The sequence below is a fragment of the Aspergillus pseudodeflectus genome (genome assembly GCF_044049435.1).
Source record: "Aspergillus pseudodeflectus strain CBS 756.74 chromosome Unknown BJX68scaffold_4, whole genome shotgun sequence".
In the NCBI taxonomy this organism is placed as follows: Eukaryota; Fungi; Ascomycota; class Eurotiomycetes; order Eurotiales; family Aspergillaceae; genus Aspergillus; species Aspergillus pseudodeflectus.
In genome coordinates this window covers 749343-765489 of record NW_027263780.1, presented here as the reverse complement: position 1 = coordinate 765489, position 16147 = coordinate 749343, and the positions used below count along the sequence as shown (strand labels likewise).

Genomic DNA, 16147 nt, shown 5'->3' with positions numbered 1-16147 from the left:
TCCGGCTCAGTACCATATTTTCAGCTTCCCCAGGTCGTTTGTGGAGAAGAACTGAGCTGTTGATTGTCGTCGACTTGCGATTGTTCTACTGGTATTGTTGTTGCTGCCTCAGGCCACAATGTCCCCCACTTCCACCTCAGCAAAAACACCGCCAAAGCAAGCCTGCATCCTCCATCCTCCAATATCTCGCCTACTCAGTTAACACAGAGATGATCATCACCATGGAAGGGAAATACGCATCCGATCCCGAATGGGCCTCCATCCAACCCATCCCTCTCAACGATGGCTCAGACACTGGGGCGATGCCGCTGGCGACAATTGCCTACAGCGATGAATACATCGAGGCGACTTCATACCTCCGCGCCGTAATGGCTGCCAACGAAATGTCCGCAAGAGCTTTGAAACTCACTAAAGATGTCATCTCTATGAATCCGGCCCATTACACTGTTTGGTAAGTCTCGACCCTTTTTTTTTGAAGATCACGGCTAACCTGCGCAGGATATATCGCGCCAAGATCATCTTTTCCCTAGGGAAGGATCTGTTAGAGGAATTGGAATGGCTGAATGGAGTCTCGCTTAAATATCTCAAAAATTACCAGATCTGGTACGTTCGAGAACCATGAACGAGGTATCGATACTAACTCGTACAGGCACCATCGCCAGGTCATCATGTCCTCGCGCGACCACTTTCCCACTCTCCCAGCAAAGGAGATGGACTTTCTGATGGAGATGTTCGCCCAAGACTCTAAAAACTACCACGTCTGGACATATCGCCACTGGCTCGTCCGACATTTCGAACTGTGGGACTCCCCCCGCGAAATCGCCGACATCAACTCGCTCATCAATTCCGACGTGCGCAACAACTCCGCTTGGAACCACCGCTACATGCTGCGGTTCGGGCCACGCAGCGACCAGCCCGATGGCGGCTTGGTCAACGCCAACGGCCCGCCCTCAGAGAAGGGTCGCCTTGCTGTCGTCGATGAGGATCTGGTGGATGAGGAGTTGCAATATGCCCAGTGGAAGATCGCCACTGCGCCCGAGAACCGCAGTCCCTGGTCGTATGCCCGAGGTGTCTTGCGAGCTGCCGGTCGGCCACTCTCGGAATGGACTGATTTTGCGCGGAAATTCGTTGTCGATAATCGGGACCATGAGGGTAAACTCATTGATGTTCAGGTGAAAAGCAGCCATGCTGTCGAGTGGTTGGCCGATGTATATGCGCAGAGCGGACCCGACGAGGCTGTGCGGATGCTGAACTTGTTGAAGGAAAAGTACGATCCAATCCGGAAGAACTACTGGGATTACCGGATCAACCAGATATTGAAGCCGAATGTTGAAGCGACAGCATGATCGTTCTATGTGTATACTTGATGCAACAATATATTACCAATGCCGATGACTATTTGAGTCCGTACGCCAAAAAAAAACAAAAAAAAAAAAAAAAAAAAAGCAAAGCAGCCATCCCAGGGTAGAAAAGAGAAATCTAGTTTTCATCCCCCCAGCCCTCCTTCAACATCTTCCTCCACTCCACCGCCGCATCGATGGTGACATTACTTCCACCACAAACAACAATAACCACGCGGCTCTGCGGACCCAGGTCCGGGACCAGCTCCTTCAACCGCGACTGCAGCGGCAAGGCCTCGGTCTTCAGCTCATCAACCAACTCCTCATCTTCATTCTCTCCTCCAGACAGCCGGTCATCCCCATACCCCTCATCGACCTCCCTCTTTCGCTTCTTCGTCGTCTTTACGGCACCACTCGCATCTCCAATTGCAGCCTCGACGCACACGCCGCACGCCAACTCAACCAGCAGCCGCTCATCGTCCACAAGCCGCAGCACGCCCCGCGCCGCCTCGGCGTCGGACAGCACGGTACTATGCACCTTGACGCCCTCCGGCGGATGCAGTGCATACTGCAGCGTCCGCTCAGAGACACGGATCGCACCAAGCGACGTCGCCTGCGACGTGATCTTTGGCAGCGAAACAAGAGAGCCCTTGGCGACGGCCGCAGCGAGTGAGTCTGTGCCCCGCGTCTCAACGGCGAGGAGGTGCGTCGGCTTAGTCTGCTTGCCACTCGATGGGAGTTTCTTCTCCTTCTCAAGCTGTCGGCGGCGCCGCTCAAGGCCCATCACAAGGCCGTTTAGCAGACCACCGCCACCAACACTGCACACGATAGCATCGACAGGCAGCACGCGCCCATCCTCTTCCTCCTCACCAACAAAAGCAGGAACCTGCTCAACCAACTCATCAATGAGCGTACTGTTCCCCTCCCAGATCGCCTCATGGTCAAACGGATGCAGGGCAATCTTCACAACCTCGCCTTCTCCTTCCCCTTCCCCATCCTCCTGTTCCTTCATAACAACCTCCCGCATATAAACCCCCGCCTCATCAAACGTCTCCCCGTACCTAACCACCCGTCTAGCCCCCGCCTTAACCAGCTTCTCAACCATAAGCCCCTTCGTCGAGATGGGGACAACAACCGTACACGGGAACCCGAGCGTCCTCGCCGCACAAACAGCCGCAAGCCCCGCGTTCCCGCCCGACGACGCGAAGAAGTGTACGCGCTTTCCGGCGTTGGATGGGTTCTGGAGGTGCGAGAGGATCTGGGCGCCCATTGCGCGGGACTTGAAGGAGCCGCTTGGTTGGGTGTTTTCGAGTTTCAGGAGGATTGTGCAGCCTGCTAGCGTGGAGAGGGGGGTGCTTTTTATTAAAGGGGTTGGGATCCAGGGTTTCTTGTATGATTGTGTCGGTGGTGATGGTGGGGAGGGCTTCGAGGGGTGTGTTTGGATAGAAGGTGGGAGAGCCATGGTTGTGGTTGTTGTTGTGATGCTGCCCATGGTGATCGATAACGGAGGAAGGCCTGTGTTTGGTGTGTATATGAAAGGATATAGGATCAATATTCACAGCAAGGTACTGCTCAAACGCGTGATAATGATATTGAGTTGAGTGTTGAGATTGGATATAGATGGGAGTAACCCTCGCGTAGCAAACGAAGTATATAAAAACCCTCACTCAGGATAACCACACAAGCGAGACTCGAAGATAAAAAGAAAAGATATTAAACCCACCACGAGATAATAAACATCATATACCTACGAATATATTACATCAATCCTCCTCCTCCCTACAAATCTGTTATACAATGGGAAGCCCCCTTCCCGAAGCCCTGGCGAGAACCCTGGATAGTTTGCCGCGGGAAACCACAACCCCCAGTTTCCCGCCCGATATCTCTCATGTAACAGCGTCGCATATCTGCCAATCTGGCCCTCCTTTCCCGCTGATAACCTTGTGGACGTGGGACCTTGAACTTGCCCCAGTTGCGTTTTCGCTGGACCCCATGACGCAAAGTCTTGTTTTTGTTTCGTTCTGTTGCTATGTTTAGTTGATGTGGTCTGGAATTTGGCCACGAGCGTCAGCTAAGGGATGGAACATCGAGCCGTTTGTAATCGTTTCGTTCCAAGCGTTCGCCAATTGGGTTCTCCGAGCCCGAATTGTTGTTACATTCATCGCGATAAGGAAGGAAGCGGTGGTGATATGCTCGGCTACTCGCCCCAACGTTCAGCTCCATTGGCTTACTATTCCTCACTTACGAGAGGGGGAAAGATGATTTTCTTCTCGATGCCCTCGCCGTAACCCGTGTCTGACCCGTAACTTGCATCCGAGAGGTTCCGTTTCGAGGTGTCGACGCGGAAAACATCAAGGATCTCCTTGGCTTTGGTGGGCATGAATGGCTGGAGCAGGATCCCCGTGATCCGCATCGACTCCGCGACGTTGTAGAGCACGCGCTGCTTCTCCTCTGGGTCCGACCAAGGCGCCGAGTTGGAGAAGTACTTGTTGGTCTAGATGCGGATTCAGTCAGACTTATGCAATGGGGTCGGCTACAAGGGGTTAAGGGAGCCTCCTGACCTGCAACACTACAGCCATAATTTCTTGAATGGCAGAACGTGGATTGAGTTTCTCCATGTGCTCCGCAACCCTGGTTGGGAGCTTCTCGAGCACAGACTGGTATGTCTTATCGGCGGGAGACGCGGGGGAAGTGCCGGATGTGGCATTGAGGATGTAGGTCCGCAATTTGCCCTTGGAGCAGCCGATGGTTCGATGGGCAATGTTGCCGATCCCCTTTTGGAGGTATTTCTTGTAATCCCGGATGATATGCGCGTTATCATAGTCCGCGTCTGACGCAAAGCCACCCTGGTGAGCCAAGAAAAAGCGCATTGTGTCTACTCCAAACCTGTCAATGGCGAAGAACGGGTTCACCACGTTTCCCGTCGACTTGGACATCTTCTCCCGATTCATCGTCCAATGGGCGTGCACAAGCACGTTCCGAGGGAGGGGAAGATCGAGCGCCATCAGGAAGGCCGGCCAGTACACACAGTGGAACCTAACCTTGTGAGTCTCATCCGGCATTGGTAGGAGGTAGCTTACCTAACAATATCCTTTCCGACGACGTGCACATCTGCAGGCCAGCCGAGACGAGCGCCCTCACCAGGAGGGAATGGGTATCCGGCCTTTGTCAGGTAGTTGACGAGCGCGTCGAGCCAGACATAGATGGTCTGAGAATCGTCCCCTGGAACTGGAATACCCCAGGTTAAGCGTTCAACTGGCCGTGAGATTGATAGATCAGTGAGTCCGGAGGTCACTGCTTGCACCACACGGTCTTTGTAATGTTCCGGTGCGATGAAACCAGCCTCATACAGTTCAAGCAAGCGGTCCTTGAACGCTGACAAACGGAAGTGATAGTTCGTTTCGGAAGACCATTCGACCTCTTTGCCTGTCTCGATGGAAACCTTGAACCTGTCAGCCACGTTCCAGTTACAGAGATAGAGCGCATACCATCCTCTTCCGCCCGGTAGCAGGGTCCAAGGCCAGATGGACTTGCGACTGCGGGTAGAAAGTCTCGTCGCTAACAGAGTACCATCCCTCATGCTTCGAAGTGTATATGTAGCCTCGATTTTCCAACATTTCCTACTCATCGTCAATACCGATTTCGCGGCGGAGTAACCGCACATACCCAGAAGTACTGAACGGCTTGCTTATGTGAAGCATCGGTGGTCCGGATAAAGTGGTCATGATCTAGGTCGGCAGCTTGAGCCAAGTCCTATGCCATGTAAGATACGGTCAACAGTCACACTGAGTCACTGACCTTGAATGTCTTGCAGTTCCTGTCGCAAAAGGCTTGGGTGTCTATCCCGGCGGCCTGGGCGGCTTGTTGGATCTAGTTCGAAGTCAGAACTGGAATTACTCCGGTAGATACACATCACCAACCTTCATTCCATGCTCATCTGTTCCGGTGAGCAATTGTGCTCCTTCTTCGCCGAGAACAGCCCTCCATCGCTTGAGGACGTCCGCTATGACCATTGTGTATAGATGACCAACATGAGGGGCTAGCGGAGAGTTATTCGTTAGTATAAGTCTAAATAAACATGTACTTCCTGATAACATACCAGCATTAACGTAGAATATCGGCGTCGTAACGTAGTATGGCTTTTTTGGGGAAGCGGAGGTGGTCGCATATCGACGGGGAGATCGTAAGACCGCCGAACGAGGGATCTTGCACGAGGCGCATTTCCACGACGGGCGCTGGTGTGCTAATAAATGATTAGCCCATGAGAGGGCGCGAAAGCTCCCTCTCAAGCTCGCCATTCGTGAATCGACCGCAGGGCAATGGGATGGGAGTTGGGTAGCAGTTGATGATCCTGGGACGTTCGGAGGTTTTGTTTTCTCCGCGGTGGTCCAAGCTCTTTCTTTTTTCTGGCTGCGGCCTGCGGCTCTCACAGCTTCCCTTTTCCACCTTCGCAACCTGACCTGCAATTTTTGGCTACTCCTTCGCAGCTTTACAATCGAGACATTCATATCCCTCGCCTTTTGTTTCTTTATCTAGCCTTCGTCTACATCAAACCAGATACCAACCATGGCGCCTAGCGAAGATCAATACGCAAAGGTCTCAACTGAAGGTTCGCTTCCCCTCTACCTATACGACAGCGTCAATCTGACTGGGCATTCTGTACCCAGCCGCGACTGAATTCACACAATCATTCTACCCCGCCCTTGATAAGAATCGCGCCATAATCTCCTCCTTCTACTGCAGCACCCCCTCCACAATTCTCTTCAACGGCAACCCAGTCGCAGACGGAAACGCGGTCCAAGACATTTTCGTCAATCAGATGCCGCCATCACACTACGAAGTACAGTCTGTTGACTGCCAAATCATCAACAAGCAGTTTCCCGCACCAACGCCCGGAAGGCAGCCCAGCACGAAAGATATGTCGATGTTGGTTATCGTGAGCGGTTACGTCAGATTTGGAGAGTCGCGCGACCTGCCTCAGCGCGGCTTCAGCGAAACATTCGTCCTGATTCCAAATACATCCAACGAGACGGTGAAGGGAAGGCGGAAGCGCGACTGGATTATTCAAACACAGAATTTCCGGTTGGTTGTTTGAGCTACTGCGGATGCGAACAAGACATAAAATAGTTACATGGGCTATTGAACACGAGACACGGCCTTGGGAATCACATAACACACTTTGATGAGAAACGATGAAAAGACAGAAATATCACAACCAGATTGAAGGAACACCATGCGCAGCTCGGCATTACTTTGCTGTCGACACAATTCGCTTATTCGCCATCATGAATCAGCTTCAAGTCCTTGGCGCGGGACGCAAATTCGCTCGAATACGTTCAAGGAGCTCTTCACGCGTCGCTTTTTCATGTGGCATGAGTCCTCGCTTTATCAATGTTAGAACATATGCACTGCGCCGCGCACGGGAGGATAGATCCTACCGCACGAAGCCATCGATGCATCTCATCAAGTGTCCAATATGCCGGATCTGACACCGCGTTAGAGATATTATTCGCCGAATAGAAATTGCCAGCTTACCTCCTTGCGGATCTGATTCTGCAGGAAACATCTCGTTACCCCAGATAGCCCACACTGCTGCCGCTGTTACCATGCCGGCGAAACCTGGTGACCATTAGCTTGACCTAAATAAAGCTAGCTTGATGGTAATACCTAAGACTAGGTTCTAAACGATGAATGTGTCAGTATCGTAGTGAAGTAGCGGATCTGGAAGTAGTTACCTTTGAGTTCATCGCGCGGTCAAGTGGTGTCGGCATCTTGATGGTTTCTGTTGCGCTACTATGGGTGTGTGTTCGCAATCAGGAAATTTTCAAGAAAGGATAAGTTGTCTTGATTCTAGACACCTGTCTCTTCCGCTCATGGAATGATGTACATCTTTTACTGTCGCCTGGACGCACCGCCACAACGCCACTCATACCTTGTGATTATATGGCACGTGATGCTAATGAGATTGACTGATAACGATAAGGGCTTGACAACTTCAGCCCTAGCCTAATCGGGAAGATCCCACAACGGCCCCAGCCCGGGCGGCCCTCGGACATCGAAACCGTGATCGAGCTTGCTTGCTTTCTCCTCTTCCCTCCGAAGCCTTCCTGACGAACCACCGTACATTACGTCGCCAATTCCATCTGCCCACCATGCCTCGTGAAGTTTCCGACATCAAGCAGTTCATTGAGATCTGCCGCCGCAAGGATGCGTCCTGTACGTCTACGTCCCTAGATTTGAAGTGGAGGAGGAAGCTCGACGGCGAGCTCGATGCTCGACCTATTTTAAGTTGGATGGAAATTGAATGGGACAATGTGGCTAATGAGGAATTATTTGGTTAGCTGCCCGCATCAAGCGCAACCGCAAGAGCCAGCAGATCAAGTTCAAGGTCCGCTGCCAGCGCTTCATCTACTCCCTTGTCCTGAAGGACTCCGACAAGGCCGACAAGCTCAAGCAGAGCCTGCCCCCTGGTGCGTTTTCTCCGCCTCTCCACGATCCTCAGTCCGAACCTCCGATACCCCTTGACGGAAGAGAGGGAGCGTTATGGACTTCATGGAATTGCTGGAGATAGTTGAAAGATCACATACTAACCCGCTTCTCTACAGCTCTCAAGGTCGTCGACGTCTCCAAGGGCGAGAAGAAGAAGTCTCTGTAAACATCTCAACATGATGAACGGAATGTGGTGAAATGGGCATGATGGAAGGATCGTGGAATTTTATCGAAGCGTTATGACCATCGACTGTCCAAGGAATCAACGCGGCATGGATGCTTCTGTGGGCCGGCACCGGAATGCTCACCCTCTATCTGTCATTGGATGGAAGAATTGAATGTTCTGGCATCTCGCTCGGTCGCTGTACATCGACACGACAATGACGACGTATACGACTTGAACCGGATGACCTGCATATTCCGACTTTAGGGAACGGCTTGGTCGGGGCTTTTCCTGTCTATAAAATAATGAAGAGACAAAAATAAAAACATTCGAAAATACTCGAACCCGGTATCGTGCTTTGGCCCGCCATGTGTCCACTCATTTTACCAAGAAGCAGTCTTGGGAACAATGTAGAGTCGTAGAGCACGCGAGAGGATGAATCAAGGCAGAACACCAAGTCGGGCCTCGTTTGCATGTTTCGAGTGCGGAGGAATCAGGCTGTAGACCCGTCTTGGCCGTGTGTTTCGAATGTCACCCATCCTCCCTGCCTTCAATTTCACCCGCCGATCACTTGCCTCGCTCTTCCACACACCCGAATGGAGGAGTCAGGTCAATCCACCGTCTTGAGACAAGGCAATGGGGAGCCAAGCGCCCGCTGTCATACTCAACATGAAGCATCCCCACTGCATCCTATACTTGGCTGTGTGGATTTTGAGCACAGGAACAACGCCAATATGCCGTCCTCCATCAACTTATACATGTTCGTACCGATAACTCGGTTAATATGCTCAATTCTGCTCAATTTTGCAGATAATCCGGGGAAACCTGGGGCGTGCCTGTGCCCAGGTACTAACAGCCACTAACTGCTCTGCACACTGTCATGTTTGAGAGGGGTTGCAGACGCCATCGAATCACAACTGCCACTATACAAGTGCCTGCATATCATTTCTACAACTGTCACGGCACAACGCTGACATGGAACGAGCTCCGTCTCCATGCTCCGTCAGGGATACTTTGACTCCGTATGGATCCGTTTCAAGGCTGAGGGTCGTTTGTTTCCACCTTAGACACACACTGTTTTTGTTGGCTTGTTTGATGGCCTCGGCCCGTCGCCCCGGAGGGATCGGCAGACCTGAGTGCCATCAGGATTCTGGGTTGGCAATCTGGTATGTCTATCTAGTTTCTGGTCTGTCAGGAGGCACTCTTTCTGGGTGAAGGGGTGTCTGTGGGGTGTGGCAGCTGTGGCTTGAAGTCAACCCAGCCAGGAAGCTTGGGTCTTTCTTTGGCCAGGATATTGAGCGAACAGCCTAAACAGGGCTCTATCGCTGTTAGCCGTCTTCACGATGCAATCCGCGAGTTACCCCTGTATGAAGATGGAACGAACATTTTCCCAACCGAGTCAGTCGACAGCCTCGACGCGGAGGAATCGATTCATACCGAACAATCAATGCCCAAGCATGCAGCCAATCTATCCCCAACCGCCCACCTGAAGAAGCGGATCTGGTGATCCAGACCCCTGCACCTGCGTCTCCGGCTAAATCTCGCAGTCTCGCCTGTTGTCACGGCTTAGGCACGGCCTCCTGCAATTTAGGGCAATATGCGACTCGGCTCTTCCCCGGCTGCCCCGTTTCAATTAGGAACGGGAGAGGCGCTCCTCGTCTCGAACGAGTATATAAAAGCTGTTGACTGACCCTGGTTTACTCTTCTCTTCCATCGGCAGACAACAACTCCCTTGTTCAGATCTCTTTCTTACATTGACACCTCTGGAAGGTTCCGCTTTTGACCATGACTCTCTCTAAGCTCTCTACCCTTGCTGGCGTTCTCGCCTCTGCAAGCCTTGTTGCTGGTCACGGCTATGTTACGCAGATTGCTGTTGGCGGAGAGACGTATGTTGCCCTCCCGTTGGACACCACGTACCCATGGTACCCCTACTGAAAGCGATGTAGATTCGGAGGCTGGCTCGCCGACAGCTACCCCTACCAGCAGGACCCACCTGACGTCTATGGCTGGACCACTACCGTCACCGACAACGGCTTTGTCGCCCCGGATGCCTTCTCAACCGGCGACATCATCTGCCACCGCGGTGCCTCCCCCGCGGCCCTCTCTGCCCCCGTCGAGGCCGGCAGCACCATCGATGTGACCTGGAACACATGGCCCGAGTCTCACAAGGGACCCGTAAGTAGAAACGAAATCCCTTCCATACACCGAAAGACCAAACCTACCACTCTCCAGCCCAGCCCTTATACTAACCACATTATTCAACAACATAGATCATCAACTACCTCGCCAACTGCAACGGCGACTGCAGCGCAGTCGACAAGGCCAGCCTCCAATGGGTCAAGATCCAAGCCGAGGCCATCGTCGACGCATCGACCAACACCTGGATCACCGACGAGCTCATCGAGAACAGCTTCACCACCTCCGTGACAATCCCCTCCTCCATCGCCCCGGGCAACTACGTCCTCCGCCACGAAATCATCGCCCTGCACTCCGCTGGTCAGGCGAACGGAGCCCAGAGCTACCCGCAGTGCTTCAACCTTGTTATCTCGGGCAGCGGCTCTGCTAGTCCATCTGGTGTAGTGGGCACTAGCCTGTACACGCCGACGGATGAGGGTATCCTGTATGATATCTACTCGGGTAACACCGAGTACCCTATTCCTGGACCGGCGCTTTTCAGCGGTTAAGTGGCTGTGGGAGAAGGTGAAGAGGTGTGGGGGTGTTGAGTGTCAATGGAAGCTACCGCACCTGGGTCCGATGAGTGCTGGCTGGGCTTCAATTTTGAGTCTCAGCTTTGCTTTGCTCTGTCGTTGGATATTGTCTGTCCGGCCTGTCTTCTTCAGTGTACATAGTTTTTGACAGCGAATTCATTAGCACTCTGCGCAGTCTCGCTCAACTCTTTAAGTGTATTTCCACTGTTGGTAATTCCTCCTTTCCGTCGTTAAAGATACGAAACGGCCTCTCTTTGTATCTCCTGAAATAAAGAGAGTTCTTATTTCGGCATACTTATTTAATGGTATAGTGGGAAACGTCGCTTGATATGGGAGGTGATGTGCTGCGGGAATATATATTATATAAATCAGCACTTGCACAAAATAGGTATGATCAACTAGATCTGTTGTAAGATAGCGCACGTTCTTGTCCCAAGCATAGACAAGTATCTCTATGCAACCCAGGGTATCCAGAGACAAGATACTATCAACGGACGCGATGGTTGATCCAATAAAACATTCAGCATACCTCCCACCTGGTTCACAGCTTGCCTCTTCCAGTGTAGATGTTTATGGTTCAGTTGGCATCGAATACTGTTTCTATCAAGCGACTATGGCGGGAGTCATCTTAATCCTGGCCGTGAAGAGGGAGACTTGTATTGATGGGCAAGAATCTGGACTAGACAAAAGGAGCAGGTGACTTCAATGCTTCTTTAAGGGGGGGACGGCTACCCTTTGAGACTTGTACTGCAACAGGAGATATATCAATATCATACAGGAGTGAGTTGTAGGAGACCTACTAACAATGAGAAGCTGGCCAGGGTGCTGATACTACGATCAGGGCTACTGTGACGTCTGGCCGAGGTACCGTCGTGCATACCCGGATGGAATGTCGGTTCAAAGCCGGACCTTGGAAGAGAAGTAGGATAAAATATGCAAGTCCAGCAGCGACTCGGATGATGGTAGCTTACTACCACGAAATCACCAATGCTGATTCGCTGGTCGCCGTCACTGCTCATGCAGGCATAAAACTCTGGGCTTGGCTGCATGCAGAGAGATCATGCACAGCCACCGGTTGGGCGTGGACGAGAGAGCCTTGCGCTCGCCAGAGTAAGACAGCCGCATCTTCCCTCAGCGAGCCCCAGCGTCTTTCATCATCTTTCATCTTCCTCTTCACAGCTTCCACATCATACCTTATGGCGGAAATACTTGGACTCGTTTCTGGCTCTATCACTGTCGCCGAGACAGCAAGCGCCGTGCTGAAACTCAAGCGCCTCTGGAATGAAGTTCGCGATGCGCCCGCTTATATCGATTCGCTCATCGACCAGCTCAGCCTTGTCCATCCTCTCCTCACCGAAACAGAGACGGAGTTGGGCGCAGACGAAAAGTTGCTTGCGAGTAGCAGCGCCGCGCGATTAAGTCTGAACTATTGCAAAAAGATTCTTTGGGATCTCGACGGCGTCGCACATGATCTAAGACAACAGATTGAGGGCAAGAGGCGATTGAGCCGGGGTAAAACAAGAGTGAAGGTTGCATTGGGAAAGGAGACCATATATGCACTTCAGAAAAGGATGCAGGATTCGCTACAACTGTTGGGAATCGCTCAGCAGACCTATCTCATGTGGGTTCAAAATCTGACTATAAGATTTTCCACTGCTAATCGCTACAATAGAGCTCTTGCTAAAAGCCAACCACGGTTGGTTGCTGACCAGATTCGGTCCCTAGACGGTACCACAACTGCACTCGAGCAAGAAAATGAGACCAAAACGGAAAAAGGCCTCGTACGAAGTCCAGCGAAGTTGAGAGCGGCCAATAATGCTTTTACCAGTTACACACTTCCATGGCGATACTCGGGGCTTTTTGGGTCTTGTACCTCTCACACATGCGATACTTCTGATAAGGGTTAGTTGGCCATCCCTTAACTGCAGGTCACAGTAATCAGCTTTAGCTTACATCATACAGCCTACCACGCACGAATCCAAATGCCAACGTGGATTGCGAACAGAGTATGGGATTTCTGCGCACAAAGGGCCAGTCATGGCTGGACATATTCACTCCGCCAATGGTCAGTGAGGCCAGAGAGTGCAGAAATATTCCAGGCTGCTTTGAGAGGCAACCTTCCAAAAATCTTCCAGCTTTTTGAAAATGGACAGGCCTCACTCTATGATCGTAAGCCAGAGGGCCAGACATTGCTCCTTGTGAGTACCCACTATAGAAAGCCTGATTGTCCTACTAAAATACACTTAGCTTGCTGTATTCTCTGGCAGCCAGCAAACTATCACATACCTGATTGACCAGGGATTGAGTATCCATGAACCCATATATCATCAAGTCACAGTGCTAGATTTGCTGGTATTTCTAGCTGTACACAGGCCAGAGGAGCGTTTTGGAGATGTGCTATGGTCTTTGAAGTCTATGGGCGAGCTAACAGACAGCGTGACCGCCCTCTTTGACCCATACACGAAGCCGCGGGATACTGGAGATCTAGGTTATTATTTATTTGGTAGCTCCAGCTTAACCGATCTTGTCCTTGACGAAATCCACCAAGCACCACCAGAATATCGCTTTAGATCCATCAACTGGTGGACTGCCGACCCTAAGATACTCTATAACATGCTGCAAGCCGATGGGCACATTAATCCGAACATGATCCGTCAGCAGCTTTTCAAGCAGCCGAGAGGCTCGCTCAATGCACTTGCTGAGATGTACTTCTTTAACGTACCTGGTTGTCCCGATACCATGAAGAGATCGCTGCGCAAGCGTACAGACTTCCAGGACTGGAGGATACTTGTCTGCTGGCTGCTTAGGGGCATGGAATCTGAAGAATTGAGTATACCAAAATCCAGCGGGCGACGACTGATAACTCCGTTATTCGCGGGACTGGAGAGGAGTGTCGATTTCTGGGAAGTGTCACCTCGTTTGATAAAGCAGGGCAAGAACAGGCTCCAACAATCTCTTGTATTCTGGCTCGAAGATTTGAAGGCCGCCGGGATAGATCTCCAGAAGTATGGCCAGCAGGAAACACGCTTGCTACGTGAAGAGTCTGGGGGGGACTTTGCAGAATGGAATGACATTGGGGAGCGCAGTGGTAGACCCAGACTAGCTTCATTTCGTTATGGACCTGAGCCGGAGGATTGGGAACTTGTGTGGGAAGAAGTCTTTGTGGAGGATTTTGTTGGAGACTTCTTTGCTTTCGCTGAGCTGCCGCCTTTGATGCCCGGGGCATGGGTGGATTAGGGCCATGTCTTTGACTAGTAACTACAGTATCTTATGTGTAATGATCTGATGCTAGCTCATAAACTGGAATAAATGGCTTCGGATTATTCTCGCAGCATTAAGGCGCAGAAAGAGTGGGTCATTGTCATACGCCTATTAAGACTATAAGTTCACTGACTACAGATATCAGGATAATAGAGTAAGTGCTGTATCAAATGTCTCCTACATGGCATGTTACTGTTTGCGCTGTTGCTTGCTATTGATATGTAGTATCACTATTAACCTCTCTAGACCTTACTAGATCACCTTAAACAGCCTGCTAGAATGGAATTGGACGCATCCTTAGCTCTACATATTTTGATTTGAGATGAAGTTCTTTGTCCACAGGCAACGGACAGCATTGATATTAATCTTACAGACCAGCAAGTATGGGCTTGTATAGGAAGAAAGGTTGGGTGGCTAATGAACTCTTAGACTCTTTAGAAAAGCGGATTCGGTGTGCCAGGGTACAGAAATATGGAGATTATAGGCAAAAGTAGTGAATCTTTTGCATTCTTCACCTAAAACATGATCTTTGGATTCCGTCTCTGCAGTATATGTACATCAGGTACAAGGAACCCAGCAAGTTTCTTGTGTAAAGCGAGGGCCTGTGAATACCCTCTTCAGGTTAGTTTTGCCGCTTTTGGGATAAGCCGCGCCATATATGCTGTACGCCCGCTGGCTCCTCTGACTATGGCTGTTCTAACCCTCATCTCCTCCTAGTTTCGTTTTTTTCCCTTGACAACCCCCTCCTATATCCTGCACTCACCCGCCCATAATCTGTTGTCTTTTCGAAGACGCCTGTCCCTTCGCCCCCTTTTTCTTGTTGAATTGCGGCTGCGCCCCACCACTTCCAGATTCTCTTTTCCTGTTAGCTTGCACCAGGTTAGCTAAGTATTTGCCCCTTCTTCTTCCTTTGGATATCTAGCGAAATGATTTACTATTACTGGAGCTTTTATCTATTAGAGGCCTTGTATTGCCTGTTGGCCTTTTCTGGTTTCTAATGCAATTGATATACTCCATAGCACTAGGTAGCTTAAAGACGTCGAAGAAAGTCTGAGTGAGTGCTACAAAAAAGCACCCTTCCTTCCCTATAATTGTCGCTCCCAGCACAACCCATCATTTCAACTACATCATCATTTCTATTATATGTTATTTATAATCATGTCCATTGTCAAAATAACCGAGTATACCGGAACGGTTACCGCCCCTATCGGAGAAGTTTGGGCTCTCCTATCTGCCTTTGGTTCCCCAAGACTATGGATATCCAACTGTACTATGACAACTGGAGAGGGATTCGGTATAGGGTTCTAAGCGCACCATCGCATTCAGCACAGACCCAGAAATCATGATCCGAGAAACCTTCGATCACGTTGACATCGCAAACTACAGCGTTCGTCTCCATATCGACCGGTGACGACCTTCTAGGAATTGACTCGTACGCTACGTTCTTCTTGAAGCAAATTTCTCGCCACACGACAGAAATGACGTGGCTTGGAGAGTCCTCGATTCCCGACGAGGAGCGAAGGCCCAACTTTAAAGTCTGGCTTGACCGCACTTATAAGGGATTCAAAAAGAGCTTGAATAAATTTCCGGCTCATTGATCGATGTTGGTCGTTGTGGCGTCTCACATGGAAAAGATGCCTGGGCTTGTTAAATCCAAGAATTTACGTTCTGTACATACACCGGAGGAAGTGAGAAAGTAATTACGAGTCGTTGGGAAGCTGTCCATGGCCGCTAGGGTACTAGAAGAGCATTGTGTTAAATTTCATAACTCCTCCGTAATCCCAGATATTCTAAATCTTCTTGAACTTGACTTGTAAGAACGTCTTCAGTGTAGTGGATATTGAAAGGCCAAGTATGGAATAACAACGTCTGCCATGCACAGTAAGGTCCTTCGTGTTAGGACAAAAAGAACGCAGGACAGATGCCACGGCGATGAGCGTCTGGCCTTTTCTTGTCAACATGCTTGAGACATCCCGAGTCCGATTCGTAGTTTGACGGATAAACAGACGGACGGAGAGACGGACGGACGGACGAAATCGAACCCTCTCCGTCCGATACGTCATCATGTACGCTCAGCAACTTGCGGCGCCCAAATCATCAGTCGCCGGTTTCCCGTACCGTAATTCACGGTTTTCACATGGAGGGCGGCGGACGGTGATCAACGTTTATTAGGAAGCGGTTCGGCC

General features: G+C 50.8%; 8 protein-coding genes across 8 annotated transcripts; 5 read left to right on the top strand and 3 right to left on the bottom strand.

The window, feature by feature from the left end:
- The first annotated feature begins 13 nt into the window (after positions 1-13).
- On the top strand, positions 14-1413 carry ramB (bifunctional protein farnesyltransferase/protein geranylgeranyltransferase). The gene is made up of 3 exons (XM_071036530.1): positions 14-451; positions 499-603; positions 650-1413. The coding sequence occupies exons 1-3, from the start codon at positions 210-212 to the stop codon at positions 1344-1346; spliced, it is 1044 nt and encodes a 347-aa protein (XP_070903880.1). The 5' UTR covers positions 14-209; the 3' UTR covers positions 1347-1413.
- On the bottom strand, positions 1413-3201 carry BJX68DRAFT_143834 (putative L-serine dehydratase). The gene has a single exon (XM_071036529.1). It carries the CDS (start codon positions 2830-2832, stop codon positions 1480-1482), a length of 1353 nt encoding a protein of 450 aa, XP_070903879.1. The 5' UTR covers positions 2833-3201; the 3' UTR covers positions 1413-1479.
- On the bottom strand, positions 2986-5638 carry BJX68DRAFT_277629 (methionine--tRNA ligase MSM1; the record flags this gene model as incomplete). The annotated part of the gene is made up of 8 exons (XM_071048366.1): positions 2986-3834; positions 3902-4376; positions 4421-4782; positions 4829-4960; positions 5007-5093; positions 5139-5210; positions 5261-5379; positions 5440-5638. The coding sequence occupies 8 exons, from the start codon at positions 5636-5638 to the stop codon at positions 3571-3573; spliced, it is 1710 nt and encodes a 569-aa protein (XP_070903878.1). The 3' UTR covers positions 2986-3570.
- A 268-nt stretch (positions 5639-5906) lies between these two features.
- Positions 5907-6435, top strand: BJX68DRAFT_262437 (putative nuclear transport factor 2 domain protein; the record flags this gene model as incomplete). Its single annotated transcript, XM_071044440.1, has 2 exons — positions 5907-5949; positions 6008-6435. The coding sequence occupies 2 exons, from the start codon at positions 5907-5909 to the stop codon at positions 6433-6435; spliced, it is 471 nt and encodes a 156-aa protein (XP_070903877.1).
- A 201-nt stretch (positions 6436-6636) lies between these two features.
- On the bottom strand, positions 6637-7111 carry BJX68DRAFT_262436 (Ish1 domain-containing protein; the record flags this gene model as incomplete). The annotated part of the gene is made up of 5 exons (XM_071044439.1): positions 6637-6723; positions 6779-6825; positions 6876-6959; positions 7008-7020; positions 7076-7111. The coding sequence occupies 5 exons, from the start codon at positions 7109-7111 to the stop codon at positions 6637-6639; spliced, it is 267 nt and encodes an 88-aa protein (XP_070903876.1).
- Positions 7112-7414: 303 nt separating this feature from the next.
- Positions 7415-8450, top strand: BJX68DRAFT_227490 (60S ribosomal protein eL38). The gene is made up of 3 exons (XM_071038681.1): positions 7415-7556; positions 7682-7810; positions 7946-8450. The coding sequence occupies exons 1-3, from the start codon at positions 7493-7495 to the stop codon at positions 7993-7995; spliced, it is 243 nt and encodes an 80-aa protein (XP_070903875.1). The 5' UTR covers positions 7415-7492; the 3' UTR covers positions 7996-8450.
- Positions 8451-9777: 1327 nt separating this feature from the next.
- Positions 9778-10676, top strand: BJX68DRAFT_262434 (lytic polysaccharide monooxygenase auxiliary activity family 9 protein; the record flags this gene model as incomplete). Its single annotated transcript, XM_071044438.1, has 3 exons — positions 9778-9878; positions 9939-10167; positions 10263-10676. 3 exons carry the CDS (start codon positions 9778-9780, stop codon positions 10674-10676), a joined length of 744 nt encoding a protein of 247 aa, XP_070903874.1.
- A 1220-nt stretch (positions 10677-11896) lies between these two features.
- BJX68DRAFT_262433 (uncharacterized protein) lies at positions 11897-13937 on the top strand (the record flags this gene model as incomplete). Its single annotated transcript, XM_071044437.1, has 4 exons — positions 11897-12321; positions 12373-12602; positions 12663-12898; positions 12948-13937. 4 exons carry the CDS (start codon positions 11897-11899, stop codon positions 13935-13937), a joined length of 1881 nt encoding a protein of 626 aa, XP_070903873.1.
- Positions 13938-16147: the final 2210 nt, after the last annotated feature.

Excerpts from the sequence above, each read along its gene's own strand:
- ramB (XM_071036530.1), top strand. The coding sequence starts at position 210 with ATGATCATCACCATGGAAGGGAAATACGCATCCGATCCCGAATGGGCC. Across the intron at positions 452-498 it reads CCGGCCCATTACACTGTTTG|GATATATCGCGCCAAGATCA; the intron begins GTAAGTCTCGAC and ends TAACCTGCGCAG. Across the intron at positions 604-649 it reads CTCAAAAATTACCAGATCTG|GCACCATCGCCAGGTCATCA; the intron begins GTACGTTCGAGA and ends TAACTCGTACAG.
- BJX68DRAFT_227490 (XM_071038681.1), top strand. The coding sequence starts at position 7,493 with ATGCCTCGTGAAGTTTCCGACATCAAGCAGTTCATTGAGATCTGCCGC. Across the intron at positions 7,557-7,681 it reads CCGCCGCAAGGATGCGTCCT|CTGCCCGCATCAAGCGCAAC; the intron begins GTACGTCTACGT and ends TTATTTGGTTAG. Across the intron at positions 7,811-7,945 it reads CAAGCAGAGCCTGCCCCCTG|CTCTCAAGGTCGTCGACGTC; the intron begins GTGCGTTTTCTC and ends GCTTCTCTACAG.
- BJX68DRAFT_143834 (XM_071036529.1), bottom strand. The coding sequence starts at position 2,832 with ATGGGCAGCATCACAACAACAACCACAACCATGGCTCTCCCACCTTCT.